Source organism: Desmodus rotundus, chromosome 11, assembly GCF_022682495.2.
Source record: "Desmodus rotundus isolate HL8 chromosome 11, HLdesRot8A.1, whole genome shotgun sequence".
Lineage (NCBI taxonomy): Eukaryota > Metazoa > Chordata > Mammalia > Chiroptera > Phyllostomidae > Desmodus > Desmodus rotundus.
In genome coordinates, this window is record NC_071397.1 from 77,164,180 (window position 1) to 77,185,498 (window position 21,319).

At 35.0% G+C, this 21,319-nt stretch overlaps 1 protein-coding gene across 2 annotated transcripts; it reads right to left on the bottom strand.

Moving 5' to 3' along the window:
- Positions 1-4,387: 4,387 nt before the first annotated feature.
- Positions 4,388-20,916, bottom strand: TMEM244 (transmembrane protein 244). 2 transcript variants are annotated; one of them, XM_045189036.2, is made up of 6 exons: positions 20,800-20,916; positions 14,724-14,809; positions 13,115-13,188; positions 10,575-10,700; positions 9,003-9,047; positions 4,388-5,291 (listed from the first exon to the last, which is right to left on the bottom strand). In XM_045189036.2, the coding sequence occupies exons 1-6, from the start codon at positions 20,830-20,832 to the stop codon at positions 5,197-5,199; spliced, it is 459 nt and encodes a 152-aa protein (XP_045044971.2). In that variant the 5' UTR covers positions 20,833-20,916; the 3' UTR covers positions 4,388-5,196. The 2 variants fall into 2 exon arrangements, with proteins under 2 accessions (XP_045044971.2, XP_045044972.2); XM_045189037.2 differs by lacking the exon at positions 9,003-9,047.
- Between the last annotated feature and the right edge of the window lie 403 nt (positions 20,917-21,319).

Below are 21,319 nucleotides of genomic sequence, written 5' to 3' on the forward strand. Positions count from 1 at the left end.
TGCCCCTCTCCACCTGTGTAAAGCTGAACCATGTCATGCTTCCCCGAAACACTGGCTGGAACCCCACTGCAATCAAGGCACTGTCACCATTAGGATCATGAATGGATATTGCTCCGGACAGGAAGAGGCACTCACACCCAGCCCAGGTCCTTAGAGAAATGAATGGCAGTCCCAATGATTCCTTATTAGACATTGTGTCTTGCGCAGCTCGACAAGCTTCTAGAGATCAAGGCACACTGCCAACACAGTGTCTGTAGCTCTGGCCATGCTCCTGCCCCCTGCGCTGGCTGCCTGAGAATGCCAATATGACTCACAAAGTGTTGGAGCCGGTTCTCTAAGAATTAGCAATCCAGCTACTAGCCCCGTCCGTTCCCTTTTCCGTATTCCTATAGTTACAGAATGAAATGTCATCACAGAGGGAAAGAGGAAGAGGGATGGTGAAGAGAAGATGACTTTCAGTCCCAGAGAACTTCCTGCCTGTTTTTAATGACTTCGGGCAAACCCTTTAAATGCTCTGATTCTCCATCTCTTCTCTCTTTCATTAATTTTCCTCTATTTTGACTTCTCAAACTTAGAGAAAAGTTGCAAGAATAGTACAAAACATTCCCATGCACACTTCATCCAGATTCCCAAAATGTTCAGTTTCTATGGTTGTTTTACCTTTTTCTCAGTCTCTACATATATGTGTGTGCCTGTGCATCCATGCACCGTATGTAACGGTTTTTCTTTGACCCAGTTAAGAATAAATTGCAGGTACAATGCTCTCTTTCCCCTAAATACTTTAGACAATAGTTTCTAAAACCAAGGATTTTTTAAAAAAACAAACCACAGCACAATGATCAAAATCAAGAAATTAACATTGAAACAATGCAATTATTAATATACAGTATTGAGATTCTGTCAATTGTCCTAATGTTTCTGTTAGGGCAAAAGAAAAGCCCAGATTGTGTCTTTTAAATTTTCTTTTTCTTTCTTTTCTTTCTTTTTTTAAAGATTTTATTTATTTAATTTTTAGAAAGGGGAAGGGAGGGAGAAAGAGAGGGAGAGAAACATTAATGTGTGGTTGCCTCTCGCTCACCCCCTACTGGGGACCTGACCTGCAACCCAGGCATGTGCCCTAGACTGGGAATTGAACCAGTGACCCTTTGACTCACAGGCCAGCACTCAACACTGAGCCACACCAGGCAGGGCTTAAATTTTCTTTAATCTGGAAACATTTTTGAGTTTTTCTTTAAATCCTATGATATTAGCATTTTTGAAAATATAGCCCAATTATTTTGTAAAATGTCCCTAATGTTGGGCTTGTCTGATGTACTCTTAAGATTAGATTCAAATGACTCAGTTTTGGCAGTAGTGCCACAGAAATGATGCTGGGTTCTCAATTCATATTCGTTCAAGAAGATACATGTTGTCAATTAGTCCCATTACTAACAATGTTAACTTGGATCATTTGTCTAAGGTGGTATCTTCCGGTTTTCCCAACTGTTATAATATGTTATCTTTTGCAATTAAAGAAAGATCTTCTGGAGATATCTATTACTCCTTAAACCAGATGAATCAATTATTATTATAATTATTGCAAATGGCTTTCCTATTTGGAATACTGAGCCTACAGTGGAGGGTAAATATTCCTCACCAAGAAGAAAGATAGATAATTCCTTCTGGTTTGTTTTTAATTATATTTTGTTCACTAACATTTGTCCCCTTTCTACCCCCCTTTACCTTGCAATCACCACACTGATGTCCATGTTCATGGACATGAGTCTTTGCCTTTTTGCTTGATCCCTCCACCCCTTAACCTGCCCCCCACCATAGCTGTCAACCTGCTCTGTACCTGTAAGAATGTCTCTATTTTGCTTGTTAGTTCAGTTTGTTCATTAGATTCTATATATAAGTGAGATCATTTGTTATTTATCTGTCATTCTCTGACTGGCTTATTTCACTTAACATAATGTCCTCCAGGTCCATCCATGCTGTTGCAAAGGGTAAAATCTACAGAATGGGAGAACATACTCACCAATACATCCGATAAGGGGTTAATATCCAAAATTTATTAAAAACTTATAAAACTCAACACCAAAAAACCCAAACAATCCAATTAAACAATGGGCAAAGGACCTGAATAGACACTTTTCCTTCTGTTTTTAAAAGGTGATTTGGCCTTCTTGTTACTGAACTACCAGGACCATTTAGATAGAATATGGAAAAATATAAAAGAAACAGCTAACATAAATAATGCATAACACTTGGAAAAGTTGTAACTTTATTTTCCTATATTAAAAAAGTGAAATATATCCAAATTCTTACATCTTTTATGAGGCTTTTTTTCTGTAGTAGAAATGCTCATTTGAAGAATTGCATTTTGATTTTGAAGAATTACCTTTATCTGTTTGAACCAAATTCTATTTCCTCTCTTTTCTGACATGTCTTTTTTATACCACAGCCATATCTATGGATGCTTTTGGTATAGATTTCTTTACCTAGCAATTCAGGTTCCTAAAGTTTAGGGAACAACTTCAGAAAGTGCCTATGTTTTCCCTTAGGATGTTTGTCATAGAATTTTCCATCTCATAGTATATATTTATATCTCGTCACTTCTATATGATAATCTCTATAACTCTAGCGTGGTACCAAACAGCTTTTGAATTGATCAATTCAACTACAAAGGTAAATCGGTTGAACAGAACCCATAAAATTTTAGGTAAGAGTCTAAAGTTTAGGTCGCAGGTATAATAGTAGTCTCTCTCTCTCTCTCTCTCTCTCTCTCTCTCTCTCTCTCTCTATATATATATATATATATATATATATATTTTGGGGTCACTGTCAGCAAAAGTAAAGATATTGTTCATTCACTGGGAAAATAATTATTTTAAATAAACATTAAAGGAATATGTAAATTGCTTTACAAAGCATACTTATGAAAAGGTTATGCACAATGTAGAAGTGTTACCTTCTTAAAAAAAAATACGAAAAATATGTATAAAAATACCAGATAGGATCCTACCAACTTATTATTCCATGTGAGACACTAGAAGAATAAACTAAATGGGCTTGACTCTTTGAGAAGTTTGTATATAGTTTTAGGCAATAAAAACTGAAGTGAATGTTTAGTTGGTATGTGTGATACATATTATTTTTAAGCTAAACTATGCAACCTAATTGTATTTTTAATTTTTGTCAAGTGGTGTCATCAAGTAGATAATAATAATCATTTTAATGAATAAAAGAAGAAAACCACAGATTATTCTTGTGGTCAGGAGAAAAAAATAAAGAGGATTAACACAATAGTAATTACGTGAGCAGATGGGTTCCTAATCCTAGAAATAAACATGCTAATTAAGCTCCACTACAATATGACAAGACATTAAGGTCTTCTGAGTCTAGAGAGATTGTTATTCTAATTTACTAGTGTAACTTAATTCTCATTATATTAAAAAGTACTTAATCAACCAACTCTTTTTTTAATTATCAAATTTATTTAGTCAGTTTTAGTGTTTCTGTAAATTCCTTCCAAGTGTAAGTTTCTATAGGGATAGACTTTCTCATTAGTGTATTCATGGTTTGCTCAAAAAATATTTGCATTTTCCATAGAGCAGGATTGAGTTTTGTTGTATTTCTAATGAGACATTTTTTTCTGAATGTTGTCAATGGGTATTAACTGGAGAATGACAGATCACAATGCTGACCCTTTCAGAGCTATCTTATGTTGCCTTCTTTTAAAGGTGAAAATAATCTTTATCAGTATTTAAAATTTACATTCCTTGGACTGATTTAGATGAGTTATATTTTTTGATACATCTGTGATTGAACATTTTGGTGAAATTTAACAGGGAATGAGAAGAGTGGACAGAAGACAGTGTGTGTTATAAGTAAATGTGAGAAAGAAGCAAGGGAGATGGCTTCATTATTTTCATACTTTCATGTCCGTGAGAAACTTACATTACCTCACCAGTCACTGATCAACACAAGGTAGTTTTTGGAATGTCACCTGCAGTACATTCAACTAGTATGACATGTCTTAGTGGAAAAATGCATATCTTTGTGAAATAAATGGATTTCAGGGTAAAAAGAGTCATCTAGGGGAAAAATTCTAGAGATGGTTTTGTTTAGTTTCTAATTGTTTCCCAGAATGTTTGTGTGTGGGAGTGTAGGAGTGAGCCTGTGTGTGTGTGTGTGTTTTTCTCGGGAGGCAGTGTGTTACTTATATTTTAGTCGTAACCATGGTGTGAACTTCTTTTGTATCAGAAGATATTTAAATTATATTAAAGTGATAAATATTTGAGACACATACAAATTTAACTCTCCTCATTTGTAATGTGATTCAACAAGCATTTATTGAAAACAATGATATAAAAACCATAGGATTGGCAATATAGAGCTCTACAACCTGAAAACATATATGGCCCCAAGCCCTTAGACCTTGCTACTTAAAGTAGCAACATGAACCAGCAACACAGGCATTTCCCAGGAATGGCCAGAAACACAGACTTTCAGTCTCCACACAGTCCTTCTAAACCAAAATCAGCATTGTAACAAGAACTTCTGGTGACTCAAAGGTACATAAATTTTGAAAAGCACTGTTAGACAATCATAATCTAAAGAAAGAAATAGATACAGTTTTTAAAAAGCAATAATTTCATAAGAATACTCTAACATGCAAAAATACTGGGGATAATAATAGAATCTAATTCTGGTTACAGGGATCTGCTGTAGTTTTGAATCTGCCTTCTTCCATGTTATACCTTCCAAAGATGCATTAGCATTTCCTAAGGTCTGGTCCTGGTCACATATGTCTGAGAAACCATGCATAAGGCATACCACTGCTTAGTTTACAATAGTACTTTACAGATTTTAAGAATTCCTGAAATAAGTAAGTCTGATTTACTTTCCACAAATATACTTAAAAAGGAAACTTTTACTTTCCTTGCATGGCATTATTAACATCCTTCAGAACTAACATTTTATGGAACACGCTATGAGGAGCACTGCGTTTATGAGTTTGCGACATCGTGCTCATGAATTCTTGACTAGGATTCCTCTGCTCTCCATTAACTTCTCTTTTTTCTTTTCGTACTTATAAAGTATCCTGAATAAATTCAATCTTGAATATAGGCATGAACAAAAAATACAATTTAACTCTGACACAATGTACATAATCATATAGAAAATCTGAGACAAATTAATTCAACTTTTCTGTTAAAAACCATCCAGTTCTGGGTAGATAAAGTTGTCTTTGAACAAACAGTATGCTAAAGCCTGGCCTCCACATATCATTGAAATTAAGCCGGATCCTGCAAGCAATGAAAGGAAAGTTTTGGTTAACTACCAATAATGAATAATTCATTGGTGAGATGATGAATAAGAACAATTGTCGTGACTAAGATAATGTTCCTAAAACTGACATAGCATTTGAAATAGAGCAGTTTATAGATTGAGCTAAGAGAGAGTAGATATATATTTTGTGCTGGTAAATTGTTGAAATTCAAAACTTCCGTCAGGGAGGTGCACGGTTCTGTCAAGTTAATAGCAGGGAGCTCTTAAACCTCAGAAACTCAAAGGCAATCAAGTCAACGCATGTGCCAAGGAATTCACAATTCTCAATTCTTCTTTTAGCTCTTCAGACCTGTCTTTCCTTTGTGTTGTTGATATTTAAAAATATTTTATAAGGTATTTTCTCTCTAATTATAAAAGGAAAACATGTTATTAACTTGGAGATATTTTAAGTATCGTTTTCAGATTTTTATTAAATAAATTTATTTGTTAAAATAATTTAACTCCAAATGCAACTGCTGAATTTGCATTGTTTTAACTACAATTCATGTTTTAATTGAAATGTCAAGGTTTAACAACTGACATTGTTACAAAACAATAAACTATTGTTCAATTTTAAATCGTCAGTTGTATTAGAGCTCAACATTTAACTGTGAACTATATTTATCTCTAGGAAACCCCAAATCAATAATGATAAGTCTGTTTCCAATGCCTACTGTAGTCTTGAAACACTGATCAAGTTTTGACAGATGAACAATGACATGTTAATTAAAAAAAAGAAAGACGCCAGAGTCTTTAACATTTGATTGACTTAGGAGACAAAGGTTACCTAGTGCTAACACAAGACTACTGAGAAGAACAAAAAACTAAAAAACCAACAGTAACAAACAAAATAAGCACTTTTATATTCACACATAAATAGACAACACTCCCACTGGACAACTCTTGAAAATGAATAGCAGACATCTTTAGGCAACATGTTTTATATAGAAAAGCAAGTATCAGTAGTAGTTTTACCACAGAAAAGTAATGACGGCTATAGTGATTGAGTCAAATTCAGTCCTAATTCTGCAGACCGAAGGGGTAAATCCTCAGAGCACCTTTCACTATTAAGTTTAAGGAAGACTTTATGTAATACTTTGATCAGATGGTGGCTTGTTTTGTGTAAGTTGAATAAAATGAAAACCATCAGTTACCATCGCTATCACAGCTTAAAAGAACCAAAAATAGTTACAACATAAAAGAAATAAAAACTTTAACAGAAGCCACATTTATATAAAAGTAAAACAAAACAACTTATCATAATAGCTAAAAAAAAAAGTGAGTCTTTGAATCAAATCATAATAGTTTTAAGGCATGTTAGAAAAACTCCACTTATCTCCTTGCTAGTCTGATCAGGGCATAGAATAAATACAAATACAAGGTCACCAGCTTCTCTCTGTAGCCACTATTATTTCATGTGCCAACAAATTCAGACATCTCAACAAACACTTCCATTCTAGCTGAGTTACATTCTACTGGGTAAAATACGAACAGTAAGGACACACAAGGGTTTCCTGTTTCTGGGTATTTTTGATGCTTTGTCACTAAATGTGTAGGAAACTCTGTAATCAGGCAGCCACTCAGTTATTATTAACATCTTTACAGTAAAAGTTTACAGTTATTGTCTGACACAAATTCTTCTAACTAAAATCCCAATTTTTAGATAATCTTTTCCAACTTTCACGTTTTGCCGTACCTTCCATATTATTAAACTTGCTTTTCTTGTTTGCATAGCAAGCCATTATGTAAAACTGCACAATCTTTGTAGATGTTTCTAGTATGAAATCTTAGTAGTCATAAATTGCTATTAAATATGGAGTTCTAAAAAACAGAATCATTCTGAGAAGTTAGAGGCTTCAAAACTCAACCAGTTCACTAACAAATATTTCTATTTCACTAGATAAATCATACTTCTTGACCCTTTGATTTCTCTGCATGTTGAGTCAAATCAACTTTAACACAATGAAATTTGCGTTAATAAAATTGGTTAGAACTTTTTTCCCTATAAACAAGGCGCTTTGTAACTGGGGCTTATTTGAAAAAAACTATAATGAAGAATGCAAATATTCATAATTCAACGACTTTTGACACCCATGACCTGGTTTTACCCACTTATCTGTCTCATCTATGAGAAGTTAAATCTGTCTTTTTTCTATCCTTTAAGCTTAATGCCAGTTTACTAAACACTGGGGAGGGGGCTAACAATGATTTTAATGATGTATAACAAACAATTTTAAAGAAAATGATGTTTTTGATATACTATATTCTGCAGCAAGGATTCTCAGTGTAGTCAATTATCTCTGACTTGTGCCAAATTTTTAGGAATAATAAACACACAGAATTTCACTTACCTGAGCTATTTAGTTATATGAAAATGCCTTTAGCTCTGGGTTCATTGGCCCAATAATTCCAGTTTGTTTTAAAATATTAATCTCGCCTTATGGGGCTTTCATATACCTGTTGCTCCCTGAATGGCAGTAAGAGTATGACTTCAAAGAAAGGCAAAGCTCCCAGAGGGAAGAGGCCTTTGTGAATCAGAGGCCTAACAGGCCCACACAGCTTCCTCACACCTGGACACGCATCCAATGTGAGACCAAGAGACAGAATTTTCAAGAGGGTTTAGCCACTATTCTCTTTTATCTAAATTTTTAACTCAAGAAAAAACAAAAAAAGATTAGCTCAGACATCATTTCACTGTCCTCTGCATAATGCAACCCTGGTTATTGAGACTGAAATAGTCACTAAACCATTTTAACAAATTCTATTGGCTGTTCCATTATGCTAAAGTTGACTCTCCTTGACATGGAGGTGACATTTGTTATGTGACTTAGCTCTCTAAGGCTCAGTAAATTTTGTGGCGTTGTCAATAAAATCCAAAAAAGTTCCTGTTTTTCATAGAGAAAAGATAATTTCTAGTTACATTTATAGCATGTCCTTCAGTATCTTTTTTCCAATTTATTAAAAATTTACATTTTGAACAATTTATACAAGATAAAATATTATTATATTAAAAAGATAAAACTTTCTACACATGTTTTCTATATGCACTAAATAATATTGGAGAAAAGTGTACATCTAAGACTTACGGACGCACAAGATAAGTGGAGAACTAAGCTCTAGTGAAGAGATTGGTAAGTAATATAAGTATTGATAATGCTGGTACTATAACCACTCGACTTTAGGAAAAAGAATGTGGCAAAGTGCTGCATTTCCATTTTTCATCACTAAGAAGGACACTAATTAAATAAAAACACTGCAAAATTTACTGAAAAGAGAAAACTTAAAAAAAAAATCTTGTGGTCAATACCTGGGTTAACATAAAGAAAAAGCTTTAGAAAAGTCCATGTTCACTCGGCTGATGCTCTTGCCAGGTGTATGATTGATGAATTCAGTTATTCGATTTGTGGGCAGAGAAAAATATGAAAGTAGTTTCTCTTCCTCTTGGACTACCAAAACGACAGTAATGTAATTCATACAGAAAGAGAACCAAAAGAATATGTCGCAAAAATATATCCAGTGTTTTAGTCCCCGTAATTTTAGAATGATAAAGCTTATGATCAGTCTTCTGGGTCAATTGCCTGACCCATCTGAAAATTTGTGTGCTCCCAGTTTATATATAAATATATTTATATTACACAAATATTATATATGTATATATAAAATCTATATAGGTAATATAATATAAATACCTAAAGCAGCCCACCAATGTGGTGTCAAAGGGAATTCCAACATCACTGTAATAGAAAAAAAATGTGTTCACTTTCAAAACATGTCTTATTTTGTTACTCATAAAGAAATATTTCTGTTTGGGCAAAACATATCCCCATAAAACAGAGACATTTTATTTCCATCCATGAAATCAGGTACCCCTAAATTTGCCCTTAAGTCATAGTCTAAAAAAGGTCATTTGTCAAGTCAGATATTTGAAACTGTTCTCCTAGGAATGATGGTATAAATTGCGAAGTCTCAGGTGAGCTCAGCAAGTTGATTTGAAGGGATATACACTGATGATGGCCCTAAGACCGTCCTGCATCCTCAATGCCTGGCTCTCTCTGAAGTTCTGAGCCACTTACCGTGAACTCCATTCTATTGAGAGATATTTGTGAAGCATTTTCTACGTTCTGTGTGTTAGGCAATTAACTTGTAACTTTTCTGGATCCAAAACTGACTGCTTATCTCAACCCTGAAGAGTAAACCACCTTACACCCCGAGCCCTTTTGTGAATATCTTCTGGCTATCTTCCATGAACTGTTAAGCCCCAAATAAATTAGAGATCTAAAACGGTGGGAGCTCAATGGTCCTCCAAGTTACTGCAGGGTTTTATGTCTCAGGAAATTGATGCTAGGGTATGGAGATTCTGGCATTTTCCAGTAGCAGTGATGCTGGAATGTAGCAATTTATTTGAAAATTGTGTGTTGTTAAGTTGAAGACTGATTAAACCTTGAATAGACCTGGGAACAGAAAATATGAATGATTTAAGCTGTTAATAATAACTTTGAATTACAACTTGTGGTTGATTGCCACCCATACTTTGATTAGCATGCTTTAAAAAAATAATGGTTAGACAAGGGAGAAAAAGTTGCAATGGAAGTATAAATTTTGAAGAAATGGATAAAGCTATCATTTACTCAGAAATTATTATATGCTAGACACCGTGTCACATAATTTATCATTCCCAATGAAACTTCACTAATTATCCCCCATTTAGTGGAGGAGGCAACTAATAATGTAAGCAATACTGTAATTTGCCTAAGACTAACCACCTAGTAAAAAAGTAGGACTAGAATTTGAATCCATTTTCTTCTGACTCCAAAGATCACAGGTAGAAATAAAAATCCAGGTACAAATAAAAACCTTTCGGTCTAAGAACTCAGTAACTTTTCTAAAAGAACTATCTGGTGTTGAAAAGTTTGCAAGTCTTTGAGTACAGGTCTTGGGTTCCAGTTCCCAGTCTTCAGTCAATTTCTGACTTAGGGAGGATTTTGTAGGAGAGTATTCTTAACAGAGGTAAACTCTCTACAAGTTACTAAGTTGAATGTGGAAATAGAATCGGAAGCACCTACATTTCAGTACACTTTTGCATTGGAAGATGTAGCTAAGCAATACCTTGCTGAGGAAATGGTAGAAGAACTTGGTGGGGAGGATGAATAAGGGAGGGGGGTGAAGATCTTTCACCATCAGTGTTTGTTATTTAGCCATCAGAGATCAGAGTACAATATGCACACGACAAGGTTTTGTTTACTTTATTTTGTTTTGCTTACCAGTTGAAGTGATGGCAACATGGAGAATAGTTACTGAAACAGCATAATCCCACACCCATTCTTCCACAATAAGAACAAAAAGTAATCCACAAACGAAGTAGGTGACCTCTGTTGAGATTAAAAGAACTGAAAATAAAAAGAAGAATGTAACTATTTGGGATTAGAGTAACTAATAATCCTGAAATTCAATTAGTAACAGGACCATTACAAGTCTTTCAGCAAAACAAATTCGGTAGGAATTTTCTTAATGTTCCTTCTCTTAACAATACTCAGATTTGGAAAAGAATTTTTAATGTATTCCATCTTTTAATAATCATTAGACATATAGAAAAATAACAATATATAATTTCTGTTTCACATTCTTTATACTTAGCATTTTAGAAGGTAGAATGCAATAAAGAAAAGTTACAATGTAACCAATGCATACTAATCTGTAATTGGATTGCAAGTCTCATTTTGAAGATGTATTAAAAAACTAATGAAAACTTCAATTCTGAGTTTTCAGAAATAAAAAACATGTAAAGATGTAGTGAACTATAGGGTGGTTTTGGTACCAATGGTAACCTAACTTGGAAATAAGTTCTTTTGTATCTTTTAATAAAGTGGTGCCTCCAGATAGTGACCTGGGAAACATAACTGGTGGCCATGGATGAAGGGAAGCCTTGTAAAGGACTCCTGTGCATGGAGGCACTCTTCTAAATCCACCAGTTGTCTCGGACTGGTTTCCCTGAACATGGACAAAGAGCCAGGACCACATACAGGTCAGGACCACAATTCTCTAACAGCCTCCAACATGCGAAGGGTTTGCCTTCATTTCTGATACGGAGCTTTAAGACTGTAATGGTTTGAAAGAAGATTCATCAAACTGTAAAGTGACAAACAGATGTGATATACCCCCAAGTTCCCTTTGTAATAATATCACTTTTCATAAAATTGTCTCTCTTTTCTCTTTAAATACGGCAAATGATTGGTAAGTTCATACAGTTCAGGAGTTGATAAATCTAGGTAGGCAAACTCCATATTTTTAAGAAGCAAAAAAATAACCACATTATGTTCTATTATGCAGAATTAATTTATTAACCAGCAAGCCAGCAATTGCCTATTGGATGAGCAAGACACCAAGTAAGCAAGTCCCAGGTGCCATTGTTTAATCAACAATGGCACAAAATAAGGTTACCCATTTGAGAGGGTTGTTTTAAAGCATTTTATTTGAATTCAGTGGTTCCAGCAGACCAAGTTTCCTATACAAATCACATTTGAAATCTGATTTCTTTGGTTGCAGGCCATTTTTGTATTTTTACATACACATTCCAAAAAAGGTGTCCAGTAATTTCTTAAAAAATGTAATGTTTAAAGAATCCACAGTTTATTTCGTAAAAGTAGAATGAAATTTAACAGAATGTTAAGAGAAATGATATTTAGAAAGTAAGTTTGGAATTGATTTTCTTCTTTTTCTCTTTTCTAATTGTATATACTTTATTTATTTATTTATTTGCTTAAAATATTTATTTTTTACAATAATAAAGAATGCATTTAACTCTCATTACTTTTACAGTAATTTTTGCCTTTGTGTGTGTGTGTGTGTGTGTTGATTGAATTTATTGGGGTGACATTGGATAATAAAACTATATAGATTTCAGGTGTACATTTCTGTGATAAATGATCTGTATATTGCATTGTGCACCCACCACCAAAGTCAAATCATCTTCCAAAATTGTATACTTTTTATAAGCTTTCATTAAGTTATGTGCATTATTTTATAATGAAAAATAATATTCAAATCTAATTTTTCTAAAGATGGAGCAAACTCACCATGAATGCCCCTCAGACAAGTATGTGTGGCACATATTCAATACAAATAGGTGTTATTATTAATACACATAAGGCTTATGAACATAGTAGCTATTAATAATTATTTCTTCAAAAAATAATAAACTTAAAAAAGAATTTTTGTTTCTTAGTACACTTTTTCTTACCATTTTACCTTTGCAACAAGTTTTATACGATTTGGGGGAGAAAATCAAACAAAGCAGAAATGTGTGAAGCAGAAAATGAAAGACCTCTGTCATCCCAGCTGGAAAAATAACAGTGTTTTGCATAATTTCTTAGTACTGACACCATGTATTTTACTCTATTCTACAAAAATGAATAACTATATTATCCAAATTCTTCTGTAATCTTAATTTTCCATTTCATACCTCGCAATCATTTTTCTATATCTGCACATCAAGTCATTCTTCCCTTTTTATGGAAAAATACTTAATGCACAAATTTTACCCATAATACCTCCAAAAAATTTTCAAATAATAGTACTATCTACTTGTTCCACTTATTCCATGCCATTCTTTTAGGAGTAACCATTAAAAAAAATTTTATAGCACTTTTCCACATCAAATTGTGAAATCCAGTCTTAATCTTAATACAGATGGCTGACAGAAAGGCCTGATGTTTAAAAACATTTTATAAAACAGAAAACTGTTTTGATTTTTGGAGGTATTTAGTTCACTAACTGATAAAGATTCAAAATGAAAACCGATTACCTTTATAACTTGTGTTGAGCCACGAGGGACTTGTTTTGAAGTCAAACGGTGCCAGGACACTGAATTCATACACCCTGAAGATGTTACAGAGGAAAACAGTTTACTCTGGAGGAGCCAGTTCATAACTTTGCATGTCAAGGTTTGCACAGCACTCTTCACAGACAGCAACGTCAAGAGCTTTACCCTCTTTGTGGCACATTTAAAAACTGGCTGATTTGGGTGGCAGCCAAATAACCTCTTTATCTACATTGCCTTCTTTGTCCAATTAAGTCCACAGTGTCCACCAAGTGTACTTCATTGTACTTGAGATCTCAGCTGTGATCTTGGAGGTCCCTTCCATCCAATGTGGGAGGAGAACCTGATACTGTGGCAAGAGCACAGGGTTTAGAAACGAAAACCAGGCTCTAATCCTGACGGAGTTTTTCACTGTGAGCTTGGGCACGGCACTGAACCCCCCGGGCTTAGTTTCTTATCTGTAAATTGAAACGATTAATCTCTGAGATCCCTGCCTGTTCTAACATCTGAGTCTATTAAGTACACATCTTCTGTTGTACCTGAGTTTGCAGATGTGTGCAGCTGATCAATCAGTTCGCTGCCTTTTGGAGCTTGTACTTCAAATCCCTGGCCTCTGACTCACACTAACTGCAAGCCCTGGAAACCCCATGCTCAGAGAGCTCCGAAGATCCTCAGCCCTTCTCTGTTCCAGGCACAGCCTCACCATCTCCAGTCCCAGGTTGCAGCTAAGACGGCTGCGTCCACTCCAGAAGCTTCCTCAGTGGGTTCGCCGGCAAGCATGCTTCATAACATTCTTCCCATTGCAAAACTTGGTATAATTATATTTGGCACTAAGTTGCATATTGAAATGGTAAAGCCTAACTCCTTGCTTACAAAACAAAATTAATTTGTATAAACAATTGATGTCTAGGGAATTATTTGTAAAAATACATGATGTATTTCAAGTAAACCAATGTATTGACAACCTAAATTTGTAAAGACAAAATTCAACCATAGCAAGACAAAGAAATTTCCTGGGGGGGGGGGGGGAGGAATGTTACGCATTTAAGTAAAAATGTTATTTAAATTACACGGATTACTTTGTCCTCATGATAACCCCTTTAGGGTTATGACCTTCATCAGACAAATGAAGACAAGCGAAATCAGAGCTCTATCCCTTGGTCAAGATGAGCAGGAAGATTTTAAGAACCTGGGCCAGAATGCAGATCTCCTGACTCACAGTCCAGAGCTTTTTCCAGTACATACAGAAAATATTTCCTTTGAATGTGTATTATCTCTAAATTCTCTTCTAGTTCAAACGTCTTCTGATCCAACACGGGCGGAGGGAGTGAGAGCTTCCCTTTCTTCCGTGACGACCCTCCAGAGGTAAAAAGAGGAGTCCCGCCTGGTTCTATCCACTGCATTTCATGACTGTTACTTTTATCATTTTCCGTGATGGTACATTTGCTCATTTTCACATTTACAAAAGTAAGATACACATTTTTTTAAAAGTCTGCATCCTCTAGTTCATAAAGACATGTCAAGTATAAATATAAACTCCTTTTGTGGTCGACTCTAGCTTTCTAATTCTGTGTGAAGGCAATGTGCTACTTACTGGAGCACCACGCAGCCCATGCTGAGAACCATGTAGTACACGGTGTAGAAGAGGATGACACATATAACGAGGTTCTGCAAAACAACCTGCAGAGAAGACAGGTGTGAGATCCAAGAGCCTGAGCTTCTTCCCATGGTTGTTGGTAACAATTCGGACAAACCAGAGACAATGAATGACTACTCTATAGTACCGGCTGGCCTGGCTTTGCTCCGAGACCCACGGGGTGGGAGGGCCCCCAGCGAACGTGCTGCGGACTGGCGGGGCTGGCATATCACACGTTTGCCCCAAGGGTGAACGCCACATGTAAATCCATGCCACTTACCCTTCATCTATCACAACAAACTTCCTAAATGTCAATATTTATGTTTTACCTTGATAAAAATGATTCTAAATCTCAGTTGTCAAAATAGTAAAAATATGATGATGGCTAAGAAATTTTGAAACATATGAACCAATAAATGTATAATAACACAACAGTAATTAAACCCATGTGTAAGAATTCACAGAACAATTGGCTGAAACACAACAGATGATCCTGAAGTGGACCCTACCACTTAGGAGACTTAAGGAAAAAGCACTGCAGATCAATGAGACCAAGGTGCTATTTGTTATTCAACAAATAGCAAGGTGAAAATTGTTTAACTTCTAGATAGAAAAATTCCCTTAGATTCTAGTCTTGCACCAAACCCCAACATAAACCTCAAATGCATTAAAGGATAAAATGCCAAGAAATAGAATGCGAGAAAATATTTGTAACATGTATCACAGGCAAAGGATTGATGTTTACAATAAAAACAAGACAAACTAATAGAAACATGGACAAAATATAAAAATAGGGAGTTTACCTGCCTAAACATTTAAAAAGGCATTAAACAATTGAAAATGTGCTGCACTTTATGATTAATCTTTTAGAATATATTCTTGTGAATATAATAAAAATGTCAGTATGCCACATGAGAATTTTTCAGTTTATTTTTTTCCCTTTTGAATCTTTAAAAAAAACATTTTGTTTAATCAACACTTCAACACTTCGCAAGTACTCCTTTTCTCTAAATGACCAAGTCACCAAATTTACCAAGTCTTTTACTTGCCTGGGTATACAAGGAGCCCTCCACAGGAAGCTAGAAAGAGGGAAGAGGTGGTACAGAGCACAAAACCAATTGGCTAAATGGATCAAATGTACAGATTTACCATGAGCTTATTTATTTCAACTGTCTGAAAACAGGCAAACTCTTAGGCCTAAAGGGACCATAGGAAACCAGAACTACAGGTTCTTGGACCTTCAGAATCCCTTCAGGATTGATGGTGGGAGGTGGGACATGGGTAGGGCAGGCAGGAGAGAGGAATGCAGGGGGAGGGGACAACTGTAACTGAACAACTATAGAAAATTTTTTAAAAATAAAGAAAAAATAATTGTATTGAATTACTAAAGAAAAAACACTTAACATGCCAGCCAAATGACTGAACACAAAACTTCAGTATGAAACAATTATTATTGCACTTGAGGAAAATCTAGAATTTAAGGATCAGAATCTATAACAGTCTAGATTTAGCTACTACCAAATTTTCTATTCTTTAAAAAGTATATTTGGATCCTAATCAAATAAGCTGTAGAATAATTATGATAACATTTATGAGACATTTGACAACTTGATCTTGACTAATATTTGATGATGTTAAAGAATTATTAATATTTTAGGGTGTTATAATGATATTGTGGGTTTTTGAGTCCTTATTTTTAAAGATACTTATGGAAATATTTGCAAGTAGAATGGCATGATGACTGGTAGCTTCAAAATAAAAAGGAGGGAAAATAGGTAGACATCTAGGTGAAACAAGATTGAACTTGATTGGTAATTGTGGAGCCAGGGGATGTATGGACGAAATTCATAATACTATTATATTGATACTTGCATGTTTACTTTTTAATAATAATTTTGTAATAAAAATTCTCAATAAATTTATTTAAGCAGTGAGCATACTTACAAACTTTTAAAATGTGGTTTTATTAATGAAAATTTGAGGAATGTCTCAATTCCTTAGCAGCTGGGGTAAGGGGTAAACTTTGTTTAATACACAGTCTTCCATAAAGATATTTTCCTTCTTACCTTTGCAGTTCTGTATTTATTGTTTATTAGTTTATTTTTGGTAACCTATGGTCTTTTATATTTTCTTTTATGCTATAATGCATTAATATCATAATTCTTGATGCTAAAATTGCCCCAAATTTGACTAGTCTGAGCCACTACAAGATACCGTCTGAGTTTAGTTTACATATCCTCACCATTTTCTGTGTACCTCCTTGGTCTCTCTCTCAACCTGACATTCTAAAAATGTCATCACTGTATTGCCGTTTGCATTTTTTCTATTTGTGAGCTTTCTACCCTCTTCCATTGATCTCTCTGGCCTCCTGTCTATTTGTGAGTCAATATCACACTGTTTTAATAACGAAAGCTTTATAGTAAGTTTTAATATACTCCTTCCCATTGTTCTTTTTTCAGGGTTCTCTTTGCTATTTTTATGTTTATTTTGACATACAAACTTCAAAATCTACTTCAGTAGCTCCATAAAACAACTTTATGTTATTTTTATTGGGAGTATGCTAAATGTATTATTAAGATGGGAATCAATACAGGTTTATAATGTTATGCTGTCCAAAACCAAGAAAAATTTCCAGAATTCGAATATATTTTTGTATCTTTTGAAAATACTTCATTTTTTTTCTTAAGTAGATATTATATACATTCTGTTAAATGTATTCTTAACTTCTTTTTGCTAATAACATAACCAAAATTTTATTTCCTTTTACATCACCTAATTAGCTATTATTTGTGTATGTAAAACATTCTGATTTTTGTTTTAATATTCCATTATTTTTCTGTATTTTTATGATAGTGTTTTTATGATTCTCTTGGATTTTCCAAATACACTACAATATCATCTATGAATAGAAAGTTTCACTTCTATTTCAATTCTTATGGACTTACTGTTTAGTCTGATTACATTATTAGTACCTCTAATGTATTTTTAAATAGTCATAGAGTTAGTGGGCATCTGTTCCTTATTCTTGGCCGTCCAGTGAATACCTGTACTATTATCTTCTAGGTAATTTAGTGACTTTACAGTTGCATTATGCATGTGTGTATGTGGTTTTAGATACACATTAACACCACAGAATAAATAATCAGTTTCTATTTTATTCGATGTTTTAATTAGGAATGGTTGTAAAATTTTGACAAAGGCCATTTTAGCTTCTATAAATATAATCATATCATTTTCTACTTAGATTCAAACACATGGTGAATATGTCAGTAGATTACCTAATATTGAACCATCCTTATATTTTGGGAAAAATATCACTCAGTCATGGTGTTTTATTTTTATAATATGCTCTTGCATTATGTTTGCTAATATTTCATCTAGTATTCTACTTCCATATTTTTAAGTGAGATTGATCTGTAGTTTATTTTTTGTGCTATCTTTACAAAGTTTAGATGGCAATGATATTCTTGTTTCATAAAAATATCTTGCGGTTTTTCTTTTTTCTTTTCTATACTTAGAAAAACTGAAGTAGCATTGGGAGTATTTGGCCTTTGCAGATTTAGGAGAATTCCCCTGTGCAGCCTGGGCCTAGTTCTTTTACAATAACCTCCTCCACTTGGTCTATGAATCCTGGAAGCTCTTACGTGATTTTACAAAGCAGAATGCTCTCATTAACTAGAACAGATTTACTCTTCTCCACAGAGGGAATACAATATATTCTTCAAAGTCCAGCTCAATATTATATTCACACTTCACCCCAAATCAAGGTCAAAATCGATCCTGCCTTACTTCTTTGCATCCCCAGCATTGTGTACCTGTCTTACAGATTTAATCACCTGTGTCGTGGCGCACTTGTTTATGGAGGGGCCCACTTCTCTAGACTCTCAAAGACAGAGACAGTGATTTAATCAGTTTGATTCTTCAGCCACAAAAATAATGCGTAGCTCTTGGTAAGTGTTCAGTACACATATTTTAATAATAACAAATGAAGAGAAGAAAAACAATGAAAATCCACTTCAGTGAGAACCATAGTCTATTTGTTAAAAATGCGGACCCTGGGGTCAGATAACACTAAGATTTCTTTTCCAGTCCCTCACTGGCAAGGTATGACATTGGCCACTTGCACTCTGCATTTGTTCTACTTCTCTGTAAAACCTCGCAGGAGTTTCGTTTGCAGCACATGTGTGAAATTCCCAGCATAAGTACTGTATGTGCTTCGCAGACCACTTGCCCTCTACTTCTCCCACGTGAAAGCCTGCTGCTTGGTTCTTTGGACAACTCCTAGTGTAACCATGAAATACAGCTCCCTGACCTGCAGTATCCTAGCACAAGATCCAGTTTACTAACAGCGCTTTCCTCTGAAAGTGTCCGTACTGGTGAATTCTCCAGTTCAGGTCAACAATTGCTAGGAAATGCAGGAACGTGTTGTGCCTCTGACATTTTTACTTGCAACATTTGTTTTACAATTGTAATTTTATATTAGTTTAATGCAGTTATGAAATGTGTATTCTGCTGGAGTTCTGAACAACAATGCATTGTATTCTGAACAACAGCGTAGCAGTCCTCATACCTGGGCTTTCTTCCCAGTTCCTGTGCAATTTCCCCAGACAGCAAATTAATTAAATGGCCTTTGGCCATGACTCTTTCCCTTGAGTCAGCTTTTCTCTCATTTCAAATGTAAGGATAGGGGGGATTTAATTAGCCCAATGCCTGGCACATAGCACGCACTCAATAAATATTTGTGGAGTCTTGGAACTCTCTGTAGACAAAGGTCACTTTTGCTATTACTATTAATTTATGAGCATATCAGTGATTCCTGTGCTGATATTATTGACACTGAACAGGACTTAAGAAAAGTTAACTCGTAACTTACAGGGATCTATCATAAGAATTCAGATGAAATTTCAACAACTCACCTATTTTCAACATATTCACTATTGGTCTAATGTTCTAAGTCTGTGACTTCACATATAAAACTCTGGGATTCTAAAAAGGTGAAAAAACTGCAGCAATTACCTAAACATTTTCCTCAGAAGGTGTGCGTATGTAAGCCCAGACTAAACATAGAGTCCTTAGTCCCCATTCTTTACGTAAGCTACTTAAAGAAAAGGATATTATCTTTTAATTATTCTCTCTCCAGCAAAGTTATATTGCTAGTTCAATCCCAAAGCTATACACCCATTATAAACAGTTTAAGATCCTCTTAAAAATAAGTTTTTATCTAAAATATTTTCCCTGATACATTTTTTTATTGATTTAGAAAATGTTTCTTAGCTGTGGCCATACGTCACAATTCTTCCTGATGATGTGCATTGTGAGGATGGCAGTGAACAGAAAAAACTCGAGGAAGTGCACACAGTGCTGATATTTTACTAAAATGAATGCAGCATTAATCTGAAATCACAATTTACTTTTTAAGTAAAAATCTGATTTTCCAGTGTCATTCCCTGCAGGCCAGCTCTTGATAAGCCCTAAGCCGGTGTGAATTCCTTCAGCTGCTCTGAGGCTTTGCATATTTCCTTGTTTTAGGTGTTTTGATTTTTCAAAAGGGGGTATTTTTATGCTGAAATAAAATACAACGATGAACACTACTAGCCTGAGGGGGAAAATAAACTAACACACCTACAGCTTAAAAATGTTTCAGTACTTTGCCTCTAAAATCTTGTGCATCCTTCAGAAGTTGGAAAAATAAAAGCTGCCTCTTGCCACAAAAAAGGCTGAGGACAGACTGTCATGATTTCAGAAAACAAGAGCTGAAGTACAGGTGCTAATACTATAAAGTTCGCCTGTGAGTAACGTGGTCCCTCCAAAATTGCTACTATTTAAATGTTTTAGAACCCTTTCTGGGCCATGGGTACTGCTCTGTGGCCACCATTCCCATACCAGCAAGAGAGTTGCAAAATGTTTTCTGTGTGGTACCCAGCCAAAATTGAAACAAGTAGCTACTGAAAGAAAGAACATTTATAGAACATATTTGCTTACACCAGTGCTAGGCAGTAACAAGAGGGAATGCAAAGAAGAATTTTCTCGTTACCTTGCTTGGAGCAACTCTGACCTGGAAAGCCATGTACACATCCTATGTCAATGAAGTGGTGAAAGCCACATTCCTTATGTCGACGACATCTGGAAACAGAGACAATTGTCAGTGTGAGCTTTTCAATTACTCTTGAAGACTAAGCGTGAGATGCAATAGAGCAGGATGATTGGATTACACAAAATGAGACAGAAGCCATCTGTGAGCCATGCGTAAGCTACTGAGTGCCAAAATGAACATCCTTATTAGAAAACTGAGTTCTCATACCATTTGTAGTTTGGTCAAATTTGAAAGATGAGCTGATTGTTTTTAGACACTGTGCAAATAGGCAGGGACTCGAAATTCTCCCTGGCTGTATGATTAATGGCTGTCTCATACTTAAATTAGAAACATGGGGTTTCAGTTAGGAGGTCTTGAGATTGTCTTCAAAGGATGCTGCTGCCATTCATGGGGAAGAGTGGCCTGTCCCCTGTGTTTCCTTCCCCAGGACCACAGGCTTACAGAAAAAGAAATCATTAAA